This window comes from Falco naumanni, chromosome 8 (assembly GCF_017639655.2).
Source record: "Falco naumanni isolate bFalNau1 chromosome 8, bFalNau1.pat, whole genome shotgun sequence".
Lineage (NCBI taxonomy): Eukaryota > Metazoa > Chordata > Aves > Falconiformes > Falconidae > Falco > Falco naumanni.
Window position 1 is genome coordinate 40,018,628 of NC_054061.1, and position 25,975 is coordinate 40,044,602.

Sequence of the window (25,975 nt, forward strand, 5' to 3'; positions counted from 1 at the left end):
CTGGCAGCTGCCAGCTGCTTACCCGGCCTCTCCCGTGCCAGCCCCCGCCGTGGAGCGGCATGGGAACCTGGCACCCCCCCTGGGCCAGGCCAGCCCCATCACCTCGGACGAGGAGTACCTGAGCCCCCTGGAAGAGTTCCCGGAGTCTGGCACGCCCCAGCACCGGCCGGCCATGAAGCTCCAGCCTAGAGCCGAGCATGGGGCTGCCCGTGGCTCCCCGGAGAGCACCTTCAAGGCTGCACCCACCTTTGAGGTGAGCTAACAGCTCCCCTGGGACCTGGCAGAGGGAAAGCGGTGCCCGTGACCGCAGTCCTGTGATCCCTGGTACTAGGAGGTGCCGGGTCAGGCCTTTCTGCCCCCTGATCTGGAGTGGTCCTGGCACCTGGGTAGCCTCCACCCCACCAGCTCCCCTGGCACTCCAGGGCTGCTGTTGTGTTGGGGAACACATAGCCCTGGGTGCAGTGAGTGGGGATGCATGACGCTAAGTGCAGGTGGGTGCTCGCTGCTCTCTGACCCCTGCTTCCACAGGTGTCCTTGTCAGACCAGTCGGTGCTGGAGGGGCAGGATGTCAGCATGAGCGTCCGTGTCCGTGGGGAGCCCAAGCCCATCATTTATTGGTGAGTCCCGGTGCTCGCAGGGGTTGTAGCTGGGCAGGGAAGGAGGGGACAGGCACGGTGACCTCCCCATTTGGGATTGGCCGGCTTGGAGCTCTGGTCCTGAGCAGGGTTGGGGGTGGAGGAGAGGGGTTTTCTGGGGACAGCCAGGTTGGATGTGCAGGGCCAGGCATGACTGTGCTGTTCTGCCCGTGTCCCGAGCAGGTTGCGGAACCGGCAGCCGGTGAAGTACGGCCGCCGGCACCATGTGGAGGAGGCAGAGGGCGTGCGGGGGCTCTTCACACTGCACATCCTGGCAGCAGAGCACACTGATACCGGCTTCTACACCTGCAAGGCTGTCAACGAGTACGGCACCAAGCAGTGCGAGGCCAAGCTGGAGGTCAGAGGTAAAGCTCCCCAAGCACGTCCCCCCTGACCCCGAGGGGCCAGCTGGCTCCAGTGCCCTGCATGAGCTGTGTGGGGAAGGGGCCACTGCAGACTCCCCCTTGGCCATGCTCCGGAAGAAGGGGATGAGCCTGCCTGCCCTTCCTTGTTGCAGGGCAGCAGAAAATTGGAGCTGTGTGGCCTGGGGTTGTCTGCAGAGACTGGCCCTGCAGCAGAAGGCAGGCTGCCCTGCTGCCCCATCCAGATGTGCAGCCCCATGGCCCTGGGTCCCACTGCCCAGCTCTGCCAGGACCCCTGTCAGCCTGACCCAGAGCCTGCTGCTCCCTGCAGCCCAGCTTCACCCCACATCCCCTGTCCTCCCACATACCCACTTCTGGGGCTGGGTGTTGCCCCTGTCTGTGCAGGCAGGGCTTTTGCCCTTGATGGCCCTGCAGGGGACATGTCCCCCCTGCCCCTGCTCCCTCCCTCCTTGCCCCAGGCAGCCTCCAAGCTGCATGTCAGGCACAAGGGCAGCTTGGAGAGGTCCACCCCTGTCTGTTTCCAGCAATAGCCCTATGTGTGCACGGGACTGGGTTGTCCAGCCCCCTTCCCCTGCTGTCCCTCCCCAGCCCTGCTGTGGTCCTCCCAGGACCCCAATATATGTGTGCAAATGGGAAGGGGTGGCTGGGGACTGATAGCCAGGCTCTGCCTGGCATCCCCTGAGGTCAGGGAAGGAGCTTGTGGGGATGAGTGATGTTGCCTCTCTCCTTTTGCCTTTTGCTGTGTGTGCCCTGCTCCCCCCAGCCCTCCCCGCTGACAGCTGCCTGAGCTCCCTGGGCTGCGCCCATCCTGCCCCGGCCTTGGCTGCACTGCTTGTACCCTGCCGGGACCCTGCTCCCAGCCTCTGGCAAAGTGTGGTGGCACTGGGGTGGGAGTGGGAGCCGGCCCTGTACCTCACAGCCAGCAGGAGTTGGGCTGCGGGGGTGACGGCCTAAGCCCCAGCCCCTCTTGGGGGGCTCAGTGAGTGGCTCTGCACCTTGGTGGGCACTCACACCCCTTGTGCTGGTGCTGGCATGTGCGTGCGTGTGTGCCGGCCCTGTCGCTGCTGCACTAACCCTTCCGCTTGCTGACTGCAGTTTTTGTCTGTACGCAGGGGGAGTACGATAAGGGGGTGCATCTCTCAGAGCCGCGGCTGCGGGGCTCTTAGTTGGACACCTCTTAGGCAGTGGACCTCACCTTGTGTTATTACCTTCTGCTCCATCCACCGCCTCGTCCTGGATGCACCGCGGGGACGCGCGGGCCCTCGACTGCGGGCAGGGGCTCGCCGGATGGCTGGGGGAGGCGTAACCGAGGCGGGGCGAGGGGAGCAGTGGGGGAGCACCAGGCACCCCCTCAGCTGAGCCAGGGCGGCTGTATGATGCTGTCTTGTCTCTTGCTCCGTCCGTTTGTCCCTGTCTGTGTGTCCTGCTGCTCCTCTCCTTGCTGCCCAGGGAAGGGGAGCAGGGAGCTGAGCCCACGGTCGCCACTGTGCCGGCCGGGGCTGTAGGGAAGGGGCTGCAGTGTGGCAGCAGCTCTGCAATGGTCACCTTGGAGCGTGGGGGACAGGAGACCCTGGGGACCCCCGTGGGGGAGCACCCTGCCCCATCCGCAGGGGGGAGGGAGAGCTTCGGCCCCTTTGGCTTCGCGGCGGCCACCTGGGCACCAGCCTGGCCACCACAAGACGTCCCTTGCAGCCCCAGGGCTCGGGGTCTGTCTGGAACACCCCCTGGCTCCGGGTCTCTTCTCCCTAGGGAGGGGGCTTGGTGGGGGGGGCGGGCTGCGAGGCCGTGACCCTTTTTTTTGTAGCTCTAATAAAATCTGTTTGGTAAAGCGCTGTGTGGTGTGTTCCTGGCACGGACACCTCCCCTCACACCTGGCCCTCTCCCCGGCTCAGCTCTGCTTTCCACATCTTGCCCCCACCTCCTGCCCTTCCCCGCTGCACTCCCTGCCCACTGCACCGGGCCCCCTCCCTGCATGCCTCCCCTGTCCTGCATGTTCCCTCCCTCCATCCCCACCGCCTCTCATGGTTGCTTTTAAGTTGCTGAGACGCGTCTCTCTTTCTTTCTCTCTCTTCCCCCTTCCCGGGCAGCTCGCCCCGAGTGCCAGTCCCTGGCCATCGTGGTTCCCCTGCAGGACATGGTGGTCGGGGCGGGGGAGCTGGTGCTCTTTGAGTGCCTGGTGGCTGGCCCGCCAGACATGGACGTGGACTGGCTGTCCCGGGGCCGGCTGCTCCAGCCCGCCCTGCTCAAATGCAAGATGCATTTTGACGGGCGCAAGTGCAAGCTGCTGCTCACCTCCGTGCATGAGGACGACAGCGGGATCTACACCTGCAAGCTCAGCACTGCCAAAGGTAAGCAGCGGTCACACAGCCCTCTAGGGGAGGGTCTTGCTCAGGGCTTGACCCTCGGGTGGTGCCCGGGATGGACAGCCCCCTCCCCTGCCCCTGGGTTCGGGGCTCTGGTCCCCCTGGGATGTAGCTGAGTGCTGCAGGTGGGGGACAGAGGAGCAGGGAAGGAGTGGTTACTGCCCCAGGAGCTGAGGAGCTTTCCCTGGCTGGAAACCTGGTGTGCATCAGCCCTCATGCTCCAGCATCCTGAGCCTTGCAGCCCTGTCCCACCTCACTGAGCACCTCAGCCAGTATGCATGCAGCTCCCAGAATCATGAAGAGATGCATTTGCACTGTGGCTGCACCAGCTGGATGCGCCGCACCTGGGTGCCCAGCTGTCCCTGTCCCCCGGCTCCAGAGCCTCTGGGCAGCTGGCTGCAGTACCAACCTGTCTCTGCTGGGCTGGGAGGTGGCAGGGGGTCACAGCTGCCCATGCTCTCCCACCAGGCCATCACTGATGGCAGCTGATGAAGAGCAGCAGGAGCCGGCCTCTGTCCCATGGCTGTGACAACCCCTGTGCCTGCACATGCTGCCCAGCCTTTGTCCCCCACAGCAGGGTAGGGACAAGGGTCCCTTTCATTCCCCAGCCTGCCTGGGCAGCCCCTTGGCACTAATCCAGGCTGTGGTGGGTGCAGCAGTCAATGGTATTCCCAGCACCCTGAAGCTGGTGCCTGTGCATCCCTCCATAGAGGAGGCTGTATGCCTGCAGGGATTTGAGGGCAGCGGCAGTTTTGGGTGCAGGGAGGTCAGGCTGTGCCTGAGCATGGTGTCAATCCCTGCCCAGGGTGGGCAGCGACACCATCATTGCTAAGCGGTCCCTGCTGCAACCCCCCTCATCTGGAGCATCCAGCCTGCGCCCATCCCCATACTGTGCTTTGGTGCTGCATGCACTGGTGCTGCCTGCTTCAGTGTCACTGCCCTGTCCCCAGGGGGCTAGGCCAGCTGTGACCCCTGCCCTATGGGAAGGACGGGGCATTCTCCTACCCCACCTTGTTGCTGGCATCTGTACTGCTGTGAGGGGAGGGAAGAGGCACCCCACTGCCGGCAGAGCCTCAGCTCTGGGCACAGGGACCCTGCACACACTTGTACCCCGCTTGCCCCGTGCAGGGACAGAGCCCAGCACACAGGCCACCTGAGCTCAGCCCCCACTGGGTGTGGGGTAGCTCAGCTACAGATATGTCAGCTGCTGGGGCTGCAGCTGGAGGGGCCACAGGCTGTCTCTTGCCCTGCTCATGCACATGTTATGTGGGGCTTACCCCTGCCCGCTCTCCTTGCAGATGAACTGACCTGCAGTGCCCGGCTGACCGTGCAGCCCTCTGTGCAGCCGCTCTTTACCCGCAAGCTGGAGGACATGGACGTAGTGGAAGGGCGGACGGCGCGTTTTGACTGCATGATCAGCGGGACTCCCCCCCCAGCAGTCACCTGGACCCATTTTGGTAACTCCCAAGCCCAGAGAGCTTGCCCAGGGCACTGCAGGGAGACCACTCTGGATCTCCTTGGGGGCTACAGTCAAGGGCTGGTGCCTGGCTGGGGCTGGGAGGGGTGCTGATGCTGATCCTAGTGTGTGTTTCCATGCAGGCCAGCCAGTGCAGGAGGGGGAGAATGTGCGGATTCAGCAGGATGGAGGGCTGCACTCACTGGTCATTGTGCATGCGAGCAGCGAGGACGAAGGGCGGTACATGGTGACTGCCAGGAACACCCATGGACATGTGGAGTGCTCTGCCGACCTCTATGTGGAGGAGCCACGGCCATCTGCCGCCTCCCAGATGTAAGAGTTAGGGGTGTCCAGGATCTGCATCCCCCCTTCTTGCTCCCCACTGGTATTTGAGGGACAACACATTCGTGCTTGGGCTGGGCTGGGGTCACTGTGCTCCCACTGTAAGTGTGTGTGGGCTCTTGCAGCTCCAAGCTGGAGAAGATGCCATCCATCCCGGAGGAGCCAGAGCAGGCAGAGACAGAGGCAGAGTGCTTCACCATGCCTGATTTCCTGAAGCCACTGCACAACCTGGATGTGGTGGAGTCGAAGGAGGCCGTGCTGGAGTGCCAGGTGGCCGGGCTGCCCTACCCCTCCATCACCTGGTTCCACAACGGTTCCCGCATTGACAGCACTGATGACCGCAAGATGATGCAGTGTAGGGCTCCCTGCCACCCTCCCCTCCCCCTTGAGGTCCCTCCACTGGGGCAGAGGAAGGAGGGACACCCTGGGAAGAGGCATCACCCCCCAGACCTTCATGCCCCGTGAGGCAGGGAGGGAGCTCTGCACCGCTTGGCTGGTGGGGTCTTACCCGTGTCCCCCTGTTCCCCCCCAGACAAGGATGTCCATCGCCTGGTGTTCACATCTGTCAGCCATGCACATGCTGGCGTCTATAAAAGCGTCATCGCCAACAAAGTGGGGAAAGCCACATGCTACGCACACCTCTATGTCACTGGTAAGCAGCCGTGGGCACCATCAGAGATGCGCAGCCACTTGATGCCACACTCTCAGGCTGTGCCCTGGGGGTCAGTGGCACTACAGCAAGGTCCTAGGGTGATAGGATCACAGGGCAGTTCAGATTGGAGGGGACCTCAAGAGGTCTCTAATCCAACCTAGAAGTGGGGTCAGCTGTGCAGTCCTCACTGTGCAAGGTCAGGACCCATCCCTAGACTCCCAGGTCGCACATGAGACTTGCTGGCAGCACCAGTCCCACAGGGGCTGCCAGACAGACCCCCGCTGTGGAACCAGTGAGGGTTGCTGGCCCCATCGTCTCCTCCAGCCTGTGTCTCCCAGGGAATGAGGCAGATGCCCTGAGGAGCTGTGGCAGTGCCCATGCTCACATCTTTGCCTGCCTCCCCATGCAGATGTGGTGCCAACCCCTCCGGATGGGCCCCCCACCGTGGCCTCAGTGACCGGCAGAGCCATCACACTGACCTGGAACAAGCCCAAGTGGCTGGACACTGCCATAGGTGAGGTGGCCAGAGATGGGGAGGGGCTGGGCAGGGAGTGGGCATCGCCGTGATGGGGTGTACAGGCTAGCCCAATTTCAGCAGCTCTGCACTGACCCTCTCCCCTTGCAGACCCCAACTCGGTGACCTACGTGGTGCAAATGCAAGTGCTGGGCACAACACAGTGGCTGGTGCTGGTGGCTGGTGTGCGTGACAACACCTACATAGTGCACGGGCTGACCAAGGGTGCCCAGTATCTCTTCCGTGTCATCACTGCCACGCCCAAGACCAACAGCAAGCCCTCCCCACCTGTGGGGCCTGTGCAGCTCCTGGACCGGGGTGAGAGGAGTGGTGGGGAGGGATCGGGTGGCTGGGGTGGAAGGGTCTCTGTCCCTGGTAGGGTGGTGAGCTGCCCAGGGCTGGGTGATGTGGGGTCCAGAGGTGATGGTGACAATGCGTGTGGCAGGTCCCTACCTGGAGGAGGCCCCAGTCATCCTGGACAAGCCAGATGTGGTGTATGTGGTGGAAGGCCAGCCAGCCTCCATCACCATCACCATCAACCATGTGGAGGCCACCGTCACCTGGAAGAGGTAGGACATGGCGCTGTGCCTGTTGCCTGCCCCATGCCCAGCATCACCCCACGGGATGCACAAAGAGGGGCTCCTGCACCAGCTCCCCATGTAGTCCACAGTGGGTGGGAGGTCTTCCCTAGGGTCTGGGCTGGGTGTGCACCTAGGGGTGATGTCCACAGCTGTGCCGAGCTGCAGGGGAGGGTGTGTGGCGGGTGGGCAGGGCTGGGGGGTGCTGTCTGTGGGATGCCGAGGGTCAAGCGCCATTCAGCAGGCAGAGCTAGCAGTGGGCTGTGAACCGTTTGTGGGGGCTGCAGGGTGGGAGCTAGGGCTGCCTGTGGGTCAGGAGGTGGCCATGGGGCTGTGGGGTGGGATCTATCAAGAGCACCGCATCTGGGGCTGCCTGTGATGTGGCAGCTGGTGTGTCCGCAGGGGTGGGCAGGTGCTGGGGGAGCCAGAGAGCATGTGTGAGGTGATGATGCCAGATGACGACCAGCACTGCCTGAGGCTGCTGCGTGTGGGCCGGGGGGCTGCAGGGCCACTGACCTGCGAGGTGAGCAACCGCCATGGCACTGCCCGCTGCACCCTCCGCCTCCGCCTCGCAGGTAGGTGTCCCCGCACCGGGGTGCTGTGCCCCTCTGCCGGGGGTGGTATTGCCCTACATGCTCTGGTCTGTGTGCCATGGGGGAGGGCATTGCCCTGCGGGGTGGCACTGCTCCGTGGAACCCCATGTCCATGTGGTGTGGGGGCACTGTCCCACAGCACAGCACTGCTCCTCAGTGCTCCATACTTATATGCTATAAGGGTGCTGCTCTATAGGGCCGCAATGGCCTGTGGGGCTGAAAACCCATGAAATGCATTGATACTGCTGGCTGGTATCCTGTACCCATATTTGACTTGGGTAGAAGCGTCCCATGTGCTCCGTGACCATGTGCATGGGTTGGCAGTGCCCCATGGTGTCCCTCAGCCATGTGCCACGGGTGGCACAGCTGCAGGGTATCCCATAGCCGGTACAATGCGGTGGTACTGCACCCTGGTGCCCTATAGCCAACAGTCATAGGGGACACCTCCATAATGCCCCACAGAGGTGTCATGGGTGGCACTGCCCTACGGTACCCCACATCCATATGTAATGAGAGATGCAGTACCACAGTGCTGCATGCCCACATGCCATGAGTGGCACTGCCCTGCGGTGCCCCACACCAACGGGGAACTGCCCCGTGGTGCTGAGGCATATGCCATTGGTGACCTGCCCTGTAGTGTCCCAGTGCCTTGGGGGCTGGCACCATCCCGTGGTGTTCCAGGCCCCTATATCATGGGCTGGCATTTCCCCATAGTGCCACACAACCATACAACCCGTGTCAGTGGCAGGGGGTGGCACTGCCCCATGGTGCCCAATGTCCTGTCTCTTGGCAGAGGCACCACGTTTTGAGTCCATCATGGAGGACATAGACACTCAAGAAGGAGAGACACCGCGCTTTGCTGTGGTAGTGGAGGGGAAACCACTGCCGGACATCATGTGGTACAAGGTGGGCTGGCACCTCCCAAACCCCCGCCCATTCCTGACCCACAGCCTCCTCAAACCCACACCCTCCACTGCCCCACCTGGGTTGCTCCATTTGGGCTTTAGGGTTGTGTTCACCCCCCGTGACGCTGCTTGTGCACCATGCCCCATCCATGGGGAAGGGGTGGTGGGAGCTTGTTGGGATGGGATGGGACACCACTGATGCCCCTGCCACCCCCAGGACGGGGAGCTGCTGGAGGAGAGCAGCCACCTGAGCTTTGTGTATGAGGACAACGAGTGCTCGCTGGTGGTGCTGGGTGCCGCCGAGCCTGACAGCGGCGTCTACACCTGCACGGCCAAGAACCTGGCTGGGGAGGTCTCCTGCAAGGCAGAGCTGGTGGTGCAGGCAGGTATGGCTGGCTGACCGCCCAGCCCTGGGGGGCAGAGCCTGGATGCCTGGCTTGCCCCCCGCCAGCGCCTTTCCTTCCCTCAGCCCGGCCCGCTGCCGATGCTGCCATGGAGGAGGAGGCACTGCACAAGGCACGACGCCTGACTGACTACTACGACGTGCATGAGGAGATTGGGAGGTACAGGGCTGCCAGCATGGTGGGCAGCAGGGCACCTTGGGCACCACAGGGACAGGGGTGCTGGAGCCAGGCTTCACCCTGGGGCTCTGACCCAGGGGACTGAGCTCCATAGTACGCCAGATCCTGATGTGCTGGGGCTGCTCTCAGCTGTCAATGGATGCTCTGGTGCCAGCTCAGGGTGGTGAGCTGGGGCAGCCAGAGCAAAGCCAGTGCTGGGGTCTCTCCATGGATGGTCCTGGAGAGCTGCCAGGACTGTGGGCTGCTCCTTGCAGAACAGGTGCCTGTGCCAGCTGCTCAGGAAAGGGGAGGTCCCCTGCTTGCCCACCTTCTTATCCCCCCCTTGCCCCCATTGCCACATTGCAGGGGGGCTTTCTCCTACCTGCGGAGGGTGACAGAGAAGAGCAGCCGACTGGACTTTGCCGCCAAGTTTGTCCCTGGGAGGACCAAGGCCAAGCAGTCAGCACAGCGGGAGCTGCACATTCTCTCACAGCTGGACCACGAGCGCATCGTCTTCTTCCATGATGCCTTCGAGAAGAAGAATGCCATCATCATGGTCATGGAGCTGTATCCTCTGCACATTGCTCCAGGAGCACGTGGTGTGGGGGATGAGGGGAGGCTTTTGGGGGGCATGGGTGGGCAGAGTGCGTGTGGAGGAGCTGGGTGCCCAGGAGGGGTGCAGGGCACAGTGGGGCATGGAGCTTCTGTGCTTCTTGACTGGGGCCCAGCTGTGCCAAGGAGGAGCTGCTGGACAGGATGGCGAGGAAGCCCTCGGTGTGCGAGTCTGAGGTGGGTGAACCTGGGGGGCAGGGGGGGAAGGAGGGAGCCGGAGGACCCCAGGGTCTGTCCCAGCCCAGGGACATGCAGTGCTCTATTGGGCTACAAAGGGGGCCACAGCCCACACCCTTCTTTGCACAGGGCCAGGGTGGGGCTGACCCAAGCTCAGGGCACCCACCCTCTCCACTCCATCTCTTGCAGGTCCGGTCCTACATGCGGCAAGTCCTGGAGGGGATCTGCTACCTACACCAGCACAGGGTCCTACACCTGGACATCAAAGTGAGTGTGGGGCTCCCAGTCCCCCTCCCGCCCCATGCCCACAGGGATGGGCTTCGGCCACACTGCAGGGCACTTGGTCCTGCTGATGGGGGACATCCCTTCCCTGGGGGGAACCCTGCCTCCTGCCAAGCTCCCCTCTGCCCTGCACTGTCCTGTAGCCAGAAAACCTCCTGATGGCGGATTCAACCAGTGAGCAGGTCCGGATCTGCGACTTCGGCAATGCGCAGGAGCTGACGCCTGAAGAGCCGCAGTACTGCAAGTACGGCACCCCTGAGTTTGTGGGCCCTGAGATCGTCAACCAGAGCCCCGTCTCCAGCGTCACTGACATCTGGTAAGGGCAGCCCTAGGGTGGATGGTGGGCTCCTTGCTACATTAGGAGGGTCTGGGAGCCCCAGTAACTCTGTGCTGTGCAGTAACTCTGTTCTTCTCTACTCAGGCCCGTGGGGGTCATCGCCTACCTCTGGTAAGTGTCCTGGTGGGCCCTCAGTGGGGGGACACCCTTCCCACACCCTTGCCAGTTGCACTGCTGGGGCTGCAGCCATGCACATCACTCCTTGCAGACAGCCTCCTCCCTGGCTGCTCCTGCCTCCTCCCCATGGCACCAGTTCTGGGGTGCGGGGTCCCATCCTCGGTCCCCCATACTTGCCATGTTGTTCCCTATGTCCCCATGGCCCTATGACAGTGTCCCCTCCTCGGCAGCCTGACGGGGATCTCCCCCTTCGTTGGGGAGAATGACAAGACAACACTTATGAACATCCGCAACTACAATGTGGCCTTCGAGGAGAGGATGTTTCAGGGGCTCACCCGGGAAGCCAAGGGCTTTGTCATCAAAGTGCTGGTCAACGACAGGCTGTGAGTGCTTCGGGGTCCCCAGCGCCTCTGGCATGAGCCTTGTGCTCGAGGGAGGGTGGGAACCCCAGTCACCCCTGTGTATGGGGGTGCCCGAGGCAGGCTGGCTGCGCAGCCCTGCTGGGGTGCAGCATGGGCAGCCAGACCCTTCTGCCCTTCCCCCTGGCCGGCCAAAGCCCCCCAGCCTGGGTGGTTCTCACTCAGTGGTGTTGGTTCACAGGAGACCCAATGCAGAGCAGACCCTGGAACATCCCTGGTTCAAGGTGAGCCTGGGCAGGGACCCAGCACCTGGAGGCAGTGGGGTTCCCTGAGCCTGCTGCAGGCTGCATGGGACACCACTGTCCCCTCACCCCACAGACGCTGGCCAAGGGGAAGGTCATCAGCACCGATCACCTAAAGCTCTTCCTCTCCCGTCGGAAATGGCAGGTGAAGGCAGGAGCTGGGGAGGGAGGGAGGGGGGCAGGCAGGGCTGTGTGCTGGGTGGGATGGGGTGATGTGCACTGGGCAGGACGATGCCACACCACCCACCTGGGTCTGACCCAGCCCTCTCCCCTGGCTGCAGCGCTCGCAGATCAGCTACAAGTGCAACATGGTGCTGCGGCCCATCCCGGAGCTGCTGCAGGACACGTCCAACCACCTCTCCATCGCTGTGCCCCGGCACCTCAAGGAGTCACCGGCGCTGTCATCCTCCTCGGACTCAGATGACCTGGATGAGCTGCCCTTCATCCCCATGCCACACCAGGTGGAGTTCTCCGGCTCCCGCATGTCGCTCAATGAGATCCCCACGGATGACGAGGCCATTGGGCCATCCGAGGGGCCACGGATGGAGGGGGTCATGTCAGGGGACGTCTCTGCCATGGAGTGGCAGAGCCAGGGCACAGGGAAGCCTGGAGTGGCCCTGGGGAAGCGGTCGAGGGGCACTGGGCCACGGCGGCCATGCGTGGAGATGGAGGCCCCTGGTTCCTCGGACGAAGAAGCCCCTGAAGCCCAGAAGCGGCCAGAGTACCCCCGCAAAGCCATGAGGAAGGGCTCCAGCCTGGAGTCCCCGGGGAGCACCCGGCGGGCAGAGCTGAAGAGGGGTGGCTCTGCCGACAGTGCCCTGCTGCCCCACCAGCCCCCAGGGACCCAGGAGGGGGCCGAGGTGAGCCAGGACTCTCGCCGGGCGCTGGCCAAGGCAGCATCCATGGAGCTGCCACGGCGGAAGGGGGCCTGGGGGGAAGACGATCATGCCCAGCGCCTGGAGCTGATGCGCCAGCGGCTGCTGCGGGGCAGCTCTGGGGACGGCAAGGTCAGTGGCTTGCGGGGTCCCCTCCTGGAGACCCTGGGGGTTGGCCCTGACAAGAAGGTCCCACGGCCGACCTGGTTGGAGCCACCGGCGGTGCCACGGCTGGTGCGGGCAGCCTCCAGCGAGGCCACCTCGCTGCGTCACCTCCCTGCTGAGCGCCAGCTGCAGAAGAGCAGCTCCTTCAGCCATGGGGACACCGAGCCTGTTGTCCGGCACCGCCGCTCTGGTGCACCCCTGGAGATCCCACTGGCCCACCTGGAGGCCCAGCAGCTCAAGGAGTCTCCCTCTCTCTCCGCCCTCTCTGATGCCCGGCCTGCAGCATCACCAGATGCCCCCAGCCCGCTGACACCCCCCACAGCAGATATCACTGTCCCCCGGCCCGCCCCGGCCAAGGCTGCCTTGGGGAGGAGGCACGTCCCCGAGCAGTGTGGCCAGCCCAGGGCCAGCACAGCCACCACCACCATGGGGAAGAAGCCCATGGCCAGGGGGCAAGAAGAGAAGAAGCCCACCAAGGCTGCTGGAGCCAGTGGGGAGAGAGCTTCCAGGACAGGAGCACCCGTCCCACTGCAGCCCCCAGCTCCCAGCACCCAAGCAGTCAAAATGTCTTCCTATGCCAAGGTCATGCAAGCCATGGGAGCCATCCAGGGTGGAGAGCCGGCTGCCGAGGAATCCTCCCAGCCCACATTGGCCACCCCTGTCGAGCCCCCTGCGCCCGCACCAACACCAGCATCAAGGAGGGAGGCGAAACCTGCTGGCTCCTCCAGCTCCCTGCTCATCCAGGACATTGACTCAGAGGAGGTCTTCGAGGCCAAATTCAAGCGAGGCCGGGAGTCATCGCTCAGCCGGGGGCTGAAGCTCCTCACCCGCTCCCGCTCAGAAGACCGGCACCTGGCCAGCCCCCTGGTCCCCGATGAGGGTATCTATCGTCCCATACCAGCCGGTGTGCCCCTGGAGCTGCGCAGGGACAAGCCCACTGGGCTAGCAGCCAAGTCCAAGTCGGTGCAGGACCTGCACGAGGTGGAGAAGGACAGGGGCTTCCTCCGGAGGATGTCTCTGCTCCTCAAGCGGACCCCACCTGCTGAGAGGAAGAAGAGCAGGGGGGAGGATGGAGGCAGTGAGACCCCATCCAGTGGGCGCCGTTTCTCCTGGAGCCTGGCCTTGGGCAGCTCCAAGGAGCGGAGGGACTCGGAGAGCCTCAAGTCGGAGCCGGGGGGCGGCGGAGAGAGTGAGTCGCCAGCAGTGGCCATGCGGAGGAAGATCAGCACCACGGTGGAGCGGGTCTCCGCGCGGCTGCGCAGCCTGTCGGACGAGCGGCCAGAAGGCGAGGGGCCTGGGGAGCTGCGTCGGGCCAACTCCGAGGGGGAGAGCCTGCGGCCGGGCCCCCCCCCAGCACCCGCACCCTCCTCTGAGTCCCTGCGTTCTGAGGGCAGCATCGGCTCCTCTGCCTCCACCAAAGGTGAGTGGTGAGGGGGGGTCCCACTGGCATCCCATGGCCCAGCCCAGGTCCAGCCGCCCTGGCCTGGCTCGCTCTCAGCCGCCCCGGGTGCCCGCAGGTGGAGGTGAGAGCCAGAAGCGGTCTCGCTGGGAGCGCTGGGGGCTCTCACGGAGCAAGAAGGAGAAGGTGGCCTCACAGCCCAGCATCCCAACCAGCCTGCTGCAGGAGGAGGGACCCGGTGCTGGCCGGCTACGTGCGCCCAGCGAGTCGGGTAGGTGCGGCCCCAGGACGGACGGTGGGTGTGCATCATTGCCCCAGCTTGACCTCCCCCTCTCTGCTTTCCAGATTTCCCCCCTGTTTTCCACATCAAGCTGAAGGACCAGGTGCTGCTGGAGGGCGAGGCACTGACCCTCTGCTGCCTGCCTGCCGGCAGCCCAACCCCCAGGATCCTCTGGATGAAAGGTGGGGGGCTGCCTGCACTGCCTCGGTGGGTGGGCTCTGGCGGGGCACTGTAGCATCCCTCTTCTCTGCTCCCCCCACAGACAAGAGGTCCCTGCAGCCGGACAATGTACTGAACATCATCTCCTGCAAGGATGGCCGGCAGATGCTCACCATTGCCAAGGTCTCCAGGAAGGATGCAGGGCTGTACGAGTGTGCAGCTGCCAACATCCTGGGCACGGCCATCAGCTCCTGCACACTGGCTGTGGCACGTAAGGAGAGGGGGGGGACACCTCAGGGGACAGAGTTGCTGGCTCACAGGGAGAGAGCATGTGCCAGGCACACACCCTAGGGCTGGAGACCAGTGCAGGTCACTTGGGCCCCGCTTTCCACATCTGCAAAGAGACCGGAACTTTTGACGGGGCATGGGCTGGTTTTGCACAGGTACTTCCAGCATCTCTGAGCCCATGTGTTGTGCTGCCCTTCTGCTGCACCAGCTCTGCCCTGCCCCTGGCTGGGCACCCAGCCCACCCTGTCTGTCCACTCGCAGGGCTCCCAGGGCGGCCGGGCACCCCAGAGATCCCCCAGAAGTACAAGAACACGGTGCTGGTGCTGTGGAAGCCCGCGGAGAGCAAAGCCCCCTGCACTTACACACTGGAGCGCAGGCTGGATGGTATGTGGGGCTGTCTCCTGTCCCCTGGGAGCTGCAGCCAGAAAGGTGGTCTTACCTGCAGACACAAAGCCAGGACAAAAATGGCCCAATGTCCTTGCTGTCCCCTGGGGCTTGGTGGGCTCCCAGGTCAGGGATGGGGGCCGGGGGGGCTGCCCCCTTCCCCCTGATCTGCCCTGGCCTCACTTTGCCCCCACGCCGGCAGGGGAGCATGAATGGAAGATTGTCAGCACTGGCATCGCCGACTGCTACTTCAACGTGACGGAGCTGCCCCCTGGGAGCACTGCCAAGTTTCGGGTGGCCTGTGTCAACAAGGCCGGGCAGGGGCCCTACAGCACCCCCTCAGGGAAGGTGCACCTCGAGGTGGCAGGTGAGCCAGCCCTGTCCTGCAGGCTGTGGGGCAGCCGTGGGGATGGCTGTGGGGCTGCAGCCTCTGGGATGCTCTGCGGGTCCTTGAGAACAGGGGATCTTCCCCCCAGGACTTTGGGGAACGGAGCGCCACTTGCACCCCACTCCTGGCTTATCCACACCTGGCTCATACCTGACTTTGTTCCCCACAGATGCCCGAGCTGCCCCAGCCAAGGACACCGCTGTCCCCACCACTGTCCCTGAGAAGGTGGCTTCCAGCCGGTCAACCCAGACACCTGTGGTGCAGCTGGAGCCACCGGCCGCAGGAGCCACCACCACCACACCACCCCGCAAGCAGAAGGGAGCGGTGCAGAAGGCAGATGGGGCAGCAGAAGCAGATGTCCCCCTGGGGGCCCTCCAGCCCTCAGCACCCTGTGAAGAGGGTCCGCAGTCAGATCCCGAGCTCCCACCCAACATCACCATTTGCGTGCCCCCCGAGCTGATGTTCACTCCCCCTCGGACTGTCGCTTCGCCCCACACGGACACCCCCACCCAGGGCTCCTCCACACCCCCTACGGACACAGCCCCTCTGCCCCAGGTTCCGTCTCCTTCCAAGGTTTCCCCTGTTTCCCCAGTGTCAACCACCCCCAGCTCAGCCCCCACACCATCTCCCACCCCCAATGCTGCACCTGCACGGAAGATGCCCCCCTACATGGTCACCTCCTTTGTCTCCATGCCCCCTGCATCACCCCCTGCACAGGAGCTCCCGCCCACCACCCCAACCTCCAAGGAGTCCCCAGCCGAGAGCAGGGTCCCAGGGACAAAAGACAGCACGGCACTGCGGCAGGGTGTCCCCCAGAAGCCATACACCTTCCTGGACGAGAAGGCAAGGTGAGTAGCACTGGCACAGGATGCTCTGCTGGGGGCGTTCCACATCCAGCATCCCATGCCAGGGATGCTGAGCGCTGCCCTGTGCCACAGGGGCCGTTTTGGGGTGATCAGGCTGTGCAAGGAGAACGCCACAGGGAAGCACTTCATGGCCAAGATCGTGCCCTACGAGGCGGAGCGCAAGCAGAGCGTACTGCAGGAGTATGAGATCCTCAAGGCACTGCACCACGAGCGCATCATGGCCCTGCATGAGGCGTACATCACCCCCCGCTACCTGGTGCTCATCTGCGAGAACTGCGCCGGCAAGGAGATCCTCTACAGCATTGTGGACAGGTACAGGTGGGCGTGGGGCCACTGGGGATGGCTGCTGGCACAGGGCCACCTGCTGATGCCACCTGCCCTCAGATTTCGCTACTCAGAGGATGATGTGGTGAGCTACGTGCTGCAGCTCCTGCAGGGCCTCGAGTATCTGCACAGCCGCCGCATCGTGCACCTCGACATCAAGCCGGATAACATCGTCATCTCAGGCATGAATGCCCTCAAGATCATCGATTTTGGCAGTGCCCAGACCTACAACCCCCTCGTGCTGCGGCAGCTGGGGCGGCGTGTTGGCACCCTGGAGTACATGTGTAAGTGGGGCACCAGGGATGCGGTAGCATGGGGACAGGCACAGATCTGGGCACCCTTGTGCCCAGGGTGTGCATGCATGTGTGCCCGTGCACTGTGGGGCTTGGGAATGGGGAGGAGTTGAGGTACCCTTGGGGAAGCTAGGGGGTCTTTGGGGTGCTGGAGGTGTCTGCTGAGGGTTTCTGTAGGGTTGCTGTGCTCAGTGAGAGAGTTTGGGTGCTGTGGGGCAGCTGGGGTGGACTTGGAGGTGCTGGGCTCTGTCAGGGTATTGGGGTGTCAGGGAGGGGTGCTGGAGGGTGCAGTGGTGGGGTGCTGGTGATGCTGCGGGTGCTGGTGATGCTGTAGGTGCATATGACAGACATGGTTCTCTGCCCACAGCACCTGAGGTGGTGAAGGGGGACCCAGTGGGCTCTGCAGCAGATGTCTGGGGTGTTGGCGTCCTCACCTACATCATGTAAGAGAAGGGGCTGGTGGGACAAGCACCCTGAGGTGTAGTCAGCCTTGCCCAGGTCTTGGTGCCATGGGGGACACCAGGCTGATGTGGACTGGGGGATGCTGTAGCCCTGCAGACCCTTCCCAGCTGGACGTGGGGATGGAGACACCCTGGGCGGTGTGGCTGTCCCAAACCAGGGACAGGTGGGTGCTCTCCCACCACAGTCTCCGAGCATGTGCCACCCCCTCCACCCTTGCAGGCTCAGTGGGCGGTCACCATTCTTCGAATTGGACCCCATTGAGACAGAGAACCGCATCCTGGCAGGGCGCTTTGATGCCTTCAAGCTGTACCCCAATGTCTCACAGAGTGCTGCCCTCTTCATCCGCAAGGTCCTTGCTGTCCACCCCTGGTGAGTGCCCAGTCCAGCCAGTGAGGACGCACGGCCCCACACTGCACTTGCAACTGGGCCAGGCAAGCAGCTCCCTGCCCCACGGGGCCCCTCCAGACATCATCAGTGGGACCGTGGGGTCCACCCTTGCTGCCAGAGAGGGCTGGGAGCCTGGGTCTTGCAGGGCAGGGATGGTGGCTGGGTTTGGGGGGTGCAGCAGTGGTGGGCACCCTGTGGCCTCTGACGTGAAACTGCCCTTAACCCAGGAGTCGCCCCACGGTGAAGGACTGCTTTGCCAACACCTGGCTCCAGGATGCCTACCTGATGAAGCTGCGCCGCCAGACCCTGACCTTCACCACCAACCGCCTCAAGGAGTTCCTGGTGGAGCACCAGCGGCGCCGCGGCGAGGCCGTCACCAAGCACAAGGTCTTACTCCGCTCCTACCAGGGCGGTCAGCCGCCGGGGCCGCAGTAGCCGGTGCCTTGGCCATGGCCGCAAGGGGCCGAGGAGCCAGAGGAACATTCCAGGGGCCATGGGACAGGGTGGCCGAGGAGGAGCCAGGACGTGTTGGGATGAGCCCATGGACCTCACGTGCCGCTGCCAGGGATGCTGGCGGCCGGCATCATTTTGGCGGTGCTGATGGAAAGGGGAGGTGTGGCCCCCGCTGGGCCAGCAGTGGGGTCTGGCAGCAGGCAGGCGACAGGAAGCCTTGCTGTGAGGAATGAAGAATGTGGCAGAGGGTCAGAAGAAGGATGGGATGGGGATGGGGGGCAAGAGAAGCTCCAGGTGGGAGCGGGAGAGCTGCCAGCATGCCAGCCAGCCCTGGCATTGTGGGTCCTGTCAGCCGTGTGCCTTATGCCGCAGCCTGCAGCTGACCCCAGCCATGGCATGGGGGTCCCTGCATGGCCCTAGGGGTGCATACCAGTGCCCAAGGACTGAGGCTGCTCTAGTGGTTCCTGCAGAGAGGGGTCCACTCACAGCCCCCTGCCCTGCTGCGGCCCTCCACCAGCCGGCACAACCCTGGTCCTCACGGCTGGGAGTGGGGGCCACCAGCCCCCCCTTCCACTCCTCCCAGCCCTGGTCCTGGCAAGTGGGTTTGCAGCCCCAGGACCGATGCCGGTGCCTTCCCTGGGGCTGTCGGCTGCGCTCCACACCAGGGTGGGAGGCTGGCCAGCACCCCCTCTTTGCAGGGGGGACCCACGTGCGATGCACACCTCCTGCACCTGCTCAGGCCCACGCTGCTTGTACTCTGCCGCCCGGCTCTGGCCCTCGCCCTGTGCCCCACCACCATCCCACTCACCTGTCCCCAGACTGCCCCCCCAGCACCTCCCTCCTGTCCCCCCCGGTGCCAAGGCACAGCCTCACAGGTGCCTTGCTGAGCCCTGCATCCCCTCCCCAGCCGGTGGCGGGATGCTACAGTGTGTCCTGTGCTGTGCCCTGTGCTGGGGGACGGGAGCAGCGGTTGGGCACCCACCTTCCAGATGCTGCTGTAGCAATAGGGCTTTATTTATTAACTGTTGGGAGAAGGCATCTGCCCATCCCTGCCCCCTTCCCCTCCCCTCTGCCGGGCTCCAGAGTTGCCAGCGTCCCCCTGGTTTGGAGCAAGCAATGTGCCAGAGCAGCAATAAAGACCCTGAGCAGCCGGTCCTGTCTCCGTGCCTCGCTGGGAGGGCATGAGGGGGTGGGCAGAGCAGCCCCCCGGGCACCTTGGCAGACTCCTGTCCCAAAATCCAGAGACCCAAAGCCAGGAAGGCTTCCAGGTGGGGCCGGGCTGGCGAAGGGTGTCGGAAACTTGGGGAAGGAGCCAGGAAAGCTGCAAAGCGCCGGGGTGGGTGTAGCGGGGTGGCTCACGGGGCACTGTCGTCATGGAGCAAAAATACCGGGTGCTGGCAGGCCCAGCGGTGGCACGGCCAGCAGGGCACCGGCACCGGGCTCCTGCCAGGGACACAGTGGGTGCAGGTGAGGGGCACCCCGCGGCACAGACCTGCCACCCGGCTATAAATACCCGCTGCCCATAAGAGGCTGGGCTGGCAGTGCTGGCAGGGGCTGCTCTGGTTACAGCCCAGCCTGTCCCTCCCCGAGCAGCACCCACCGGCCCCTGGGTGCACCCCCTACCCGTGTCCCGCGTGCATGCACCGCCGTGCATGGGCACACAGGTCATGACTTGTGCCTACAGGCTGCCACGCTCCCACCCACCCTGACACAGGCGCACAGGCCCGTGCACACACACAGGCACACAGCACCGTGCCCCCTGTCCCACACCCATGTGCCTGAGCACATACCACAGGCCACGGTGTCCCCGCCGTGCACGCCAACGCACCCCGCCCTTCTATAAACACGCCCACTTACACGCACCAGGGCATGTGCACATGCATGGCGGCTCTGCTACATGCTCATACTGATGCTCCCCTACGCACAGCCACACACGGAGCCGCTCCCTTGCGCATATGCACACACACATGCGTGCACAGGCAACCAAGTCCCTGCACAGCTGCTCCTTTGTGTGCCTGCCACGTGCATGTGGCTGCTCCCTTGCAGCTGCACACTGCCGCTCCCTTGCACACGTACACTGCCACTCCTGGGCACTGCTGCTCCCTTGCACGTACACCAGTGCTCCCCTGCATGCGCACACTGCCGCTTCCTTGCACATGCACTAGTGCTCCCTTGCGTGCGTGCATGTCACTCCTTGGCACGTGCACCGCTGCTCCCTTGCAAGCGCACTGCCGCTTCCTTGCATGCGCACATCGCTGCTCCCTTGCACGCACACCAGTGCTCCCTTGCATGTGCACACCGCCGCTGCCTTGCACGAGCACGTCGCTCCTTGGCACGCGCACCAGTGCTCCCTTGCACGCGCACCGCCACGCACCCGCCACGCGCCCGGCCGCCGCTCTGCACGCGCACAACTGCTCGGCCCGCACACGCGCACACCGCCGCCCCTGTGCACGCGCGCAGCCCGGCCTCGCGCGCCCGCCGTCGGCCACGCGCAGGCGCGTCCCCCTCCCGCCGCCGCCGCCGCGCCCCCTGGCGGCCGCCCGCAGCAGCGCCGCGCGGCGCGGTGGCGCAGCGTCAGCCCCGCGCAGCTGACGTGTCGCAGCGCCGAGTGCGGAAGCGGCGGCGGGACCGGGCCGGGCGGGACCCGGCGGGGCGGCGCGGAGCGGAGCGGAGCGGGGCCGCCATGCCGCTGAAGGCGGTCATCCTCATCGGCGGCCCGCAGAAGGGTAAGTGCGGCGGGGCCGCGGGGCGCCACCCCGCCCCGGGCCCCGCCGACCGCGCTCCGCTCCGCAGGGACCCGGTTCCGGCCGCTGTCCTTCGAGGTGCCCAAGCCGCTGTTCCCCGTGGCCGGGGTGCCCATGGTGCAGCACCACATCGAGGCCTGCGCCAAGGTACGGGGGGCCGGGGGCGGGGGGCTGGGGCCCGGGGCCGCGCTGCCCGCACTGCCCCCTCCGTCCGTCCCCAGGTGCCCGGCATGAAGGAGATCCTGCTGATGGGCTTCTACCAGCCCCACGAGGCCCTCAGCCGCTTCCTGGTGTCGGCGCAGCAGGAGTTCAAGATCCCCATCAGGTGGGCGGCAGCCCTCGCACCCCCGGGGTACCCGCGGGGGCCCAGCCCGCCCCCCCCCCGGGCTGGCAGCCTCCGGCCACCACCTGGCCGATGGGCGGGTGGGCCCTGTCCCGCCGTGGATGGGCACAGCTGTCCTCCCGCGTTCGTCCTGGCACATTTCCCTTGCCCTGCGCCCTGCCCTGGCTGGTTCCTGCTCCGGAGACGCCTCTCCAGCGCAGCTCCAAGCACACCTCCGAGCACACCACGACCTCCTTCCCCTGTGCCCGCAGCTACGTGAGCCCCGGCACTGCGTGGCAGGATTATGGCTCTCCAGCCCCTGCCAGCCGTTCCCTGCCCTGCCGCCGGCTGGTGCCACCAGACACCCGCTCCCCTAAGTCCTCGCTTCTCCCTGCTTGGCTCGCAGGTATCTCCAGGAGTACGCGGCACTGGGCACTGGTGGTGGAATCTATCACTTTCGAGACCAGATCCTCTCAGGTGGTGCTGAGGCCTTCTTTGTCCTCAACGCAGACGTGTGCTCAGAGTTCCCCTTGCAGGAGATGCTGGAGTTCTGGCAGCGGCACGGGGATGCGCAGAGCTTTGTCATTCTGGGTACCACAGTGAGTGGCAGTGCTGGGGAACAGAGGAGCAGCGGTGCTTTACCATGGGCTTGTCTAGAAACCAGCAGCTCCTATGGTGGATGGGGCCCTGGGTGTGAGCTCTGGGTCTCATCTACGTGCCTGCTGCACTACCATTGCTAACATGTCCTCACTCTGCAGGCCAACAGGACGCAGGCACTGAATTATGGCTGTATCGTGGCGAATGTGGACACGCAGGAGGTACTAGAGGGCCTTGGGGAGCCAGGCATGGCATGGATGTGTGTTCCCAGTGTGCCACAGAGGGCGTGATGCCAGGTGTGGGGGCTGTACCCTGAAACTCATGTCTCTTCCCTCGCCTCCAGGTCCAGCACTACGTGGAGAAGCCCAGCACGTTTGTCAGTGAGATCATTAACTGTGGCATCTACCTGTTCACACCTGCCATCTTCCAGCACATTGGCGAGGTCTTCCAGAGGAACCAGCAGGAGCTAGTGCTGTGAGTGCCTCTCTCTGTCCCGCATCCCGCCCACCTCACTGCTTCCTGGGGCTGCAGTGGCACGCTCATCCTCCATTCTTTCTCTGTCTTCTCTCTTCCTCTGCCATCACTCACTTGTTTCCTGGTCCTGCACCAGCTGTCCTTACCTTGGGTAAGTCTCCCTCTGTGTCTGCCCTGGCTGCTCTTCGGGCTGGATCATCACTAGTGGTAATGCATGCTTTCCTCTGCTCCAGGCTGCTCTGCAAGGCTGCTCTCCCCTCTGCTCCCCTCCTGGCTAGCTTGAGACTCCCCCTCTTGCATCCTCTCCTCCCACCCCATTCTCATTCAGCTCCAGACAAGGGGCTGAACAAGCCTTTCACTTGGGAATGCTCTGCTCCCCCCTGCAGTTCTCTGCACCAGCCAGTCTGTCACCTGACATCTCTGCCACCACCCAAGCAAAAATCCAGCTGTGCAGGGCCCTGGAATGGGGGCAGGATCTGTTGCATATACACCCACTTGGACTGGGTGGGACTCTTGCACCATCAACTTCTGGCTCAGAGTTTATTGTAGATGGCAGAGCCCCATCCCTCTGCTGCTATGGGGCTCAGGAGGCCTAGCCTGACAGGTAGGGCTGTCCCCACCTTTGGGGACAAGCGCATGGTTAGATAGGAATCTAGGATCAGCAGAGGTCCCAGATTTGGGGAGGGTAGCTCCTGGGGTCCCTGGTTGAGGCCATAACTGGGGTGGGTGCCTAACAGACCTCTCACTTGCAGAGAGGAGAGCTCCAATGGCTGGCAGCGTGCAGAAGTGATCCGGCTAGAGCAGGATGTTTTCACAGCACTGGCTGGGAGCGGCAAACTCTACGTCTACAAAACCGATGGCTTCTGGAGCCAGATCAAGTCAGCTGGGTAAGGGCTGGGGCTAGTGGTGGTGCAAGTGGGAGCATGTAGCAGTCTGTACCAGGGATGGGAGAAGAGGATGCCCAGGCAAGGCCCTGGGGATGGGTGGGTAGGGGGTTGCTGAATTCAGACCATTCTCTGTCCTGGTAGATACCAGAGAAGTGATAATCTTTTGCTTTTCCTCCCCCAGCTCTGCTATTTATGCCAGTCGTCTTTACCTGAACCAGTACAGTAAGAGCCACCCAGAGAGGCTGGCCCAGAACAAACCTGGAGGCCCTATCATCCAAGGTACCTCTCTGACATCCCCTACCACCTTGGGGGCTTCCTGGCAGAGGCAGTGGGACGCATGGGCAGGACCTCCCCTCATCTGAGAGGCAGGTGCTCCTGTGGGGTGCCTCCCCTGATGCAGCTGCCTTGTGTTGCAGGGAATGTGTACATCCACCCGACGGCCTCCATCGACAGCACTGCAGTGGTGAGTGCAGCCCTGGGGGCCCTGCAGCAGGGCGATGCCTGGGGGTGCTGAGGGCACCATTGTCCTTGACCTCGTTGCCTCCCTCTGTCCTCACAGCTGGGCCCCAATGTCTCCATTGGGGAGGGGGTGACAGTGGGAGCTGGTGTACGTGTGCGAGAGTCCATTGTCCTGCACGGCGCCTCACTTCACGTAAGTAGGGTTAGCCTGAGGAGGCAGGTGTCAACTTGCACCCCTTGCAGGGAGGCAGAAGTACCCTTCATACCCCTTTCTTCTGTCCCAGGACCACACTTGTGTCCTCAATACCATTGTGGGCTGGGACAGCACTATCGGGCGCTGGGCCCGGGTTGAAGGAACACCCAGTGACCCCAACCCCAACGATCCCTATGCCAAGATTGACAGTGAGACCCTTTTTCGGGATGGGCGCCTCACACCATCCATCACAATCCTGGGTATGTCCCACCAGCACCCAGCTGCCCCAGCCCCACACCCTGAGGCAGTCTTTCGCCTCCTGCTAACCCCCTCGTGCTCTCCTCGCAGGCTGCAGTGTCACCATCCCTGCTGAGGTTGTTATTCTCAATTCCATCGTCCTTCCTCACAAGGAGCTGAGCCGCAGCTACAAAAACCAGATTATCCTGTGATCATCAGGTTAATCCCGCACCAGCCACCCACAGCAAAAGCCCAGGCTGAGGCTTCATCTCCTGGGAGGTTTGCAGTTAGGGTTAGGTGCAATCCAGGAGCCCTGCAAGTGCCTGACTCCTACTCCAGACTGACATTAAAGCTGGTGAGCATCAGCCTCGTGTGCTGCTTCTCTTGCAGCCCAGGGACCAACCCTGGGGCAGGGCAGAGGCTTCAGGGACAGCATATGGCCCTGGCATCAGCCTGTGTGCCTGCGCAGGGAGCCCTGAACTGAGGCTGTTGAGGGAGCACTTGCTGCCTGCAGCACCTTGGGTCCAGCTTTGAGTGTTTCTCCACCAAAGGGTGCTACCAGCACAGCCTTGGAACCTCTAGCCAGGTTCTCCCTGCATCACTTGCTGTCTGCAACTCCCTGGAAGGTGTTGGCCCACCTCAGAGGCCAGGGAGCTTTGAATCTGCCTACCCTGCACAGGCAGCTCACCCTGCAGGAGCTGGTTGTGAGGATCCCTATTTCAGCAGCGTGATTGCAACAGCCTGAGCTGGGCTTCTGCCTGCTGCTGGGAAAACAGAGCAGCACCAGCCTGTCCCAAGGGCACTGGCACAAGAGCCAGGTTGGACAGGCAAGCTGCTGGCCCTGGAGGGAGCTGCAAAACCACACCTTCCCCCAGCATCACCTCTGCCCCTAAGGGCTCACAGTACAGGGGAGCTGCCAGCCAGCCTTGCTGAGCCTGCTGCAGTCAGGCCAAGACCTGCACAGGGTGCCTAGGCAGGGCTCAGGGTGACGGCAGCAGGCCCCTGCCACGCTGGTGGGCCAACAGCCTTCTCTTCACCAGCATGGGTGTAGCTTGGGTGGTATGCTGCATGTCTCCCCTTGCACCAGCCACATCCACAGGGCACCAGAGCAATCAACTTACACGTGTAAGAGACCTACTATCTTGCTCAGTCTCAAAAAAAACCCCCTTTTTGTTGAAGGCTGCTCCTTGCTGATACTGCCACAGTCTATGGTAACCAACACTGGCCTTTATCCGCTTACCTCCCCATCTTTGCCTCTGGTTTTGGAGCTCTGTGCTAAAGCCCTGCGGTCCACCGAGGGCCCCACCACTCCTTTCACCTTCAGTGAGGCACCGCATTAGGGATTCTCCATGCATCCAGTACCACCCCAGCCTGATGGATTTGCAGTAAATCCTTGCTCCTAGCCTTGTGCCTTCCTGTGCCAGTTCTTCTGTGGTCCTGGGCGGGGATTAGCTGTTCCCTGGCTTTAAGCACATTAAACTCCTTCAGTTTTGCCTCTGCCTTGGATGTGCTAATTTCCTTGCCTGCTGGTGAACACCCCTGCACTGGGGGAAACAACTAAAGTACTTTCTTTCAGGATTGTATGTGAATTTTCTTCTGTGCCCCACCACCTCTGACCTGACTTTTAGTGTGGACAAAGGTTTCTCGGCTGCTGGCCTGCTTAGCCCTTGTTGTGTAATGCCCCTTCTCCCTAGGTGCCCCTTGTAGTGGCTGTCCCTTGTGCAGAGTTATCTGGGGAACAAGTCCTTTCTGGGCTCTTGCTCCATTACAGCCTCACCCAGCTTCCCCCTCATGGGAAAGCACTGTGCATCCAGCCCTGCTTGGGCTTCACAGCTCCAGCGCCAGGGCTGGAGGGGAGGAAAGAGTTAAAGGGGCTTCCACCGAGGTGCCAGGAAGTCTGGAAACGGTTTAAGGTTGTTCTGCCCTGAGCAGCAGCAGCTCTGATTAGTTGAGGCCAACATCTGGGCTGAAAGAGGGGCCTCCCGAATGCTGGCTCCAGGGCAGGGAGAGGAGGACTTCAGCTAGGGCTGGGGGCGGGGGGCTCTGCTTTGCCCTCCCCCTCTCTGCCCAGCAAAAGCAGGGGGTTTGGGAAAGTACTGCTCACCTTGCTGTCAGAACAGCTCGACTGCTGCCCAGCCAGGCTTCATCATGCCAGTGAGCCCCAAAACCTGG

General features: G+C 63.4%; 2 protein-coding genes across 4 annotated transcripts in view; both read left to right on the forward strand.

Annotated features, from left to right (window-relative positions):
* The window catches only part of SPEG (striated muscle enriched protein kinase), a 31,253-nt gene extending 12,213 nt beyond the window's left edge, over positions 1-19,040 (forward strand). For both annotated transcript variants that reach the window (XM_040604638.1, XM_040604640.1), the window contains exons 9-43: positions 42-253; positions 529-617; positions 819-1,000; positions 3,106-3,366; positions 4,680-4,838; positions 4,981-5,170; positions 5,305-5,534; positions 5,712-5,831; positions 6,241-6,345; positions 6,457-6,663; positions 6,791-6,914; positions 7,326-7,498; positions 8,310-8,422; positions 8,639-8,807; positions 8,891-8,984; positions 9,348-9,548; positions 9,710-9,770; positions 9,960-10,037; positions 10,196-10,368; positions 10,474-10,500; positions 10,737-10,889; positions 11,107-11,149; positions 11,244-11,312; positions 11,449-13,627; positions 13,725-13,877; positions 13,952-14,068; positions 14,149-14,316; positions 14,595-14,717; positions 14,920-15,084; positions 15,275-15,953; positions 16,044-16,283; positions 16,356-16,579; positions 16,956-17,031; positions 17,270-17,419; positions 17,665-19,040. In XM_040604638.1, the coding sequence (XP_040460572.1) occupies positions 42-253; positions 529-617; positions 819-1,000; positions 3,106-3,366; positions 4,680-4,838; positions 4,981-5,170; positions 5,305-5,534; positions 5,712-5,831; positions 6,241-6,345; positions 6,457-6,663; positions 6,791-6,914; positions 7,326-7,498; positions 8,310-8,422; positions 8,639-8,807; positions 8,891-8,984; positions 9,348-9,548; positions 9,710-9,770; positions 9,960-10,037; positions 10,196-10,368; positions 10,474-10,500; positions 10,737-10,889; positions 11,107-11,149; positions 11,244-11,312; positions 11,449-13,627; positions 13,725-13,877; positions 13,952-14,068; positions 14,149-14,316; positions 14,595-14,717; positions 14,920-15,084; positions 15,275-15,953; positions 16,044-16,283; positions 16,356-16,579; positions 16,956-17,031; positions 17,270-17,419; positions 17,665-17,872 (7,715 nt within the window). In that variant the 3' untranslated portion in view covers positions 17,873-19,040. The remainder of the gene's footprint in view (positions 1-41; positions 254-528; positions 618-818; positions 1,001-3,105; positions 3,367-4,679; positions 4,839-4,980; positions 5,171-5,304; positions 5,535-5,711; positions 5,832-6,240; positions 6,346-6,456; positions 6,664-6,790; positions 6,915-7,325; positions 7,499-8,309; positions 8,423-8,638; positions 8,808-8,890; positions 8,985-9,347; positions 9,549-9,709; positions 9,771-9,959; positions 10,038-10,195; positions 10,369-10,473; positions 10,501-10,736; positions 10,890-11,106; positions 11,150-11,243; positions 11,313-11,448; positions 13,628-13,724; positions 13,878-13,951; positions 14,069-14,148; positions 14,317-14,594; positions 14,718-14,919; positions 15,085-15,274; positions 15,954-16,043; positions 16,284-16,355; positions 16,580-16,955; positions 17,032-17,269; positions 17,420-17,664) is intronic.
* Positions 19,041-20,455: 1,415 nt separating this feature from the next.
* GMPPA (GDP-mannose pyrophosphorylase A) lies at positions 20,456-25,296 on the forward strand. Of its 2 annotated transcripts, XM_040604621.1 has the most exons (13): positions 20,464-20,616; positions 20,684-20,781; positions 20,856-20,959; positions 21,363-21,555; positions 21,715-21,774; positions 21,897-22,027; positions 22,164-22,178; positions 22,780-22,914; positions 23,096-23,193; positions 23,331-23,377; positions 23,474-23,566; positions 23,658-23,826; positions 23,915-25,296. In XM_040604621.1, exons 1-13 carry the CDS (start codon positions 20,574-20,576, stop codon positions 24,013-24,015), a joined length of 1,287 nt encoding a protein of 428 aa, XP_040460555.1. In that variant the 5' UTR covers positions 20,464-20,573; the 3' UTR covers positions 24,016-25,296. The 2 variants fall into 2 exon arrangements, with proteins under 2 accessions (XP_040460556.1, XP_040460555.1); XM_040604622.1 differs by lacking the exon at positions 22,164-22,178 and having other exon boundaries at positions 20,456-20,616.
* The last annotated feature ends 679 nt before the right edge of the window (positions 25,297-25,975 follow it).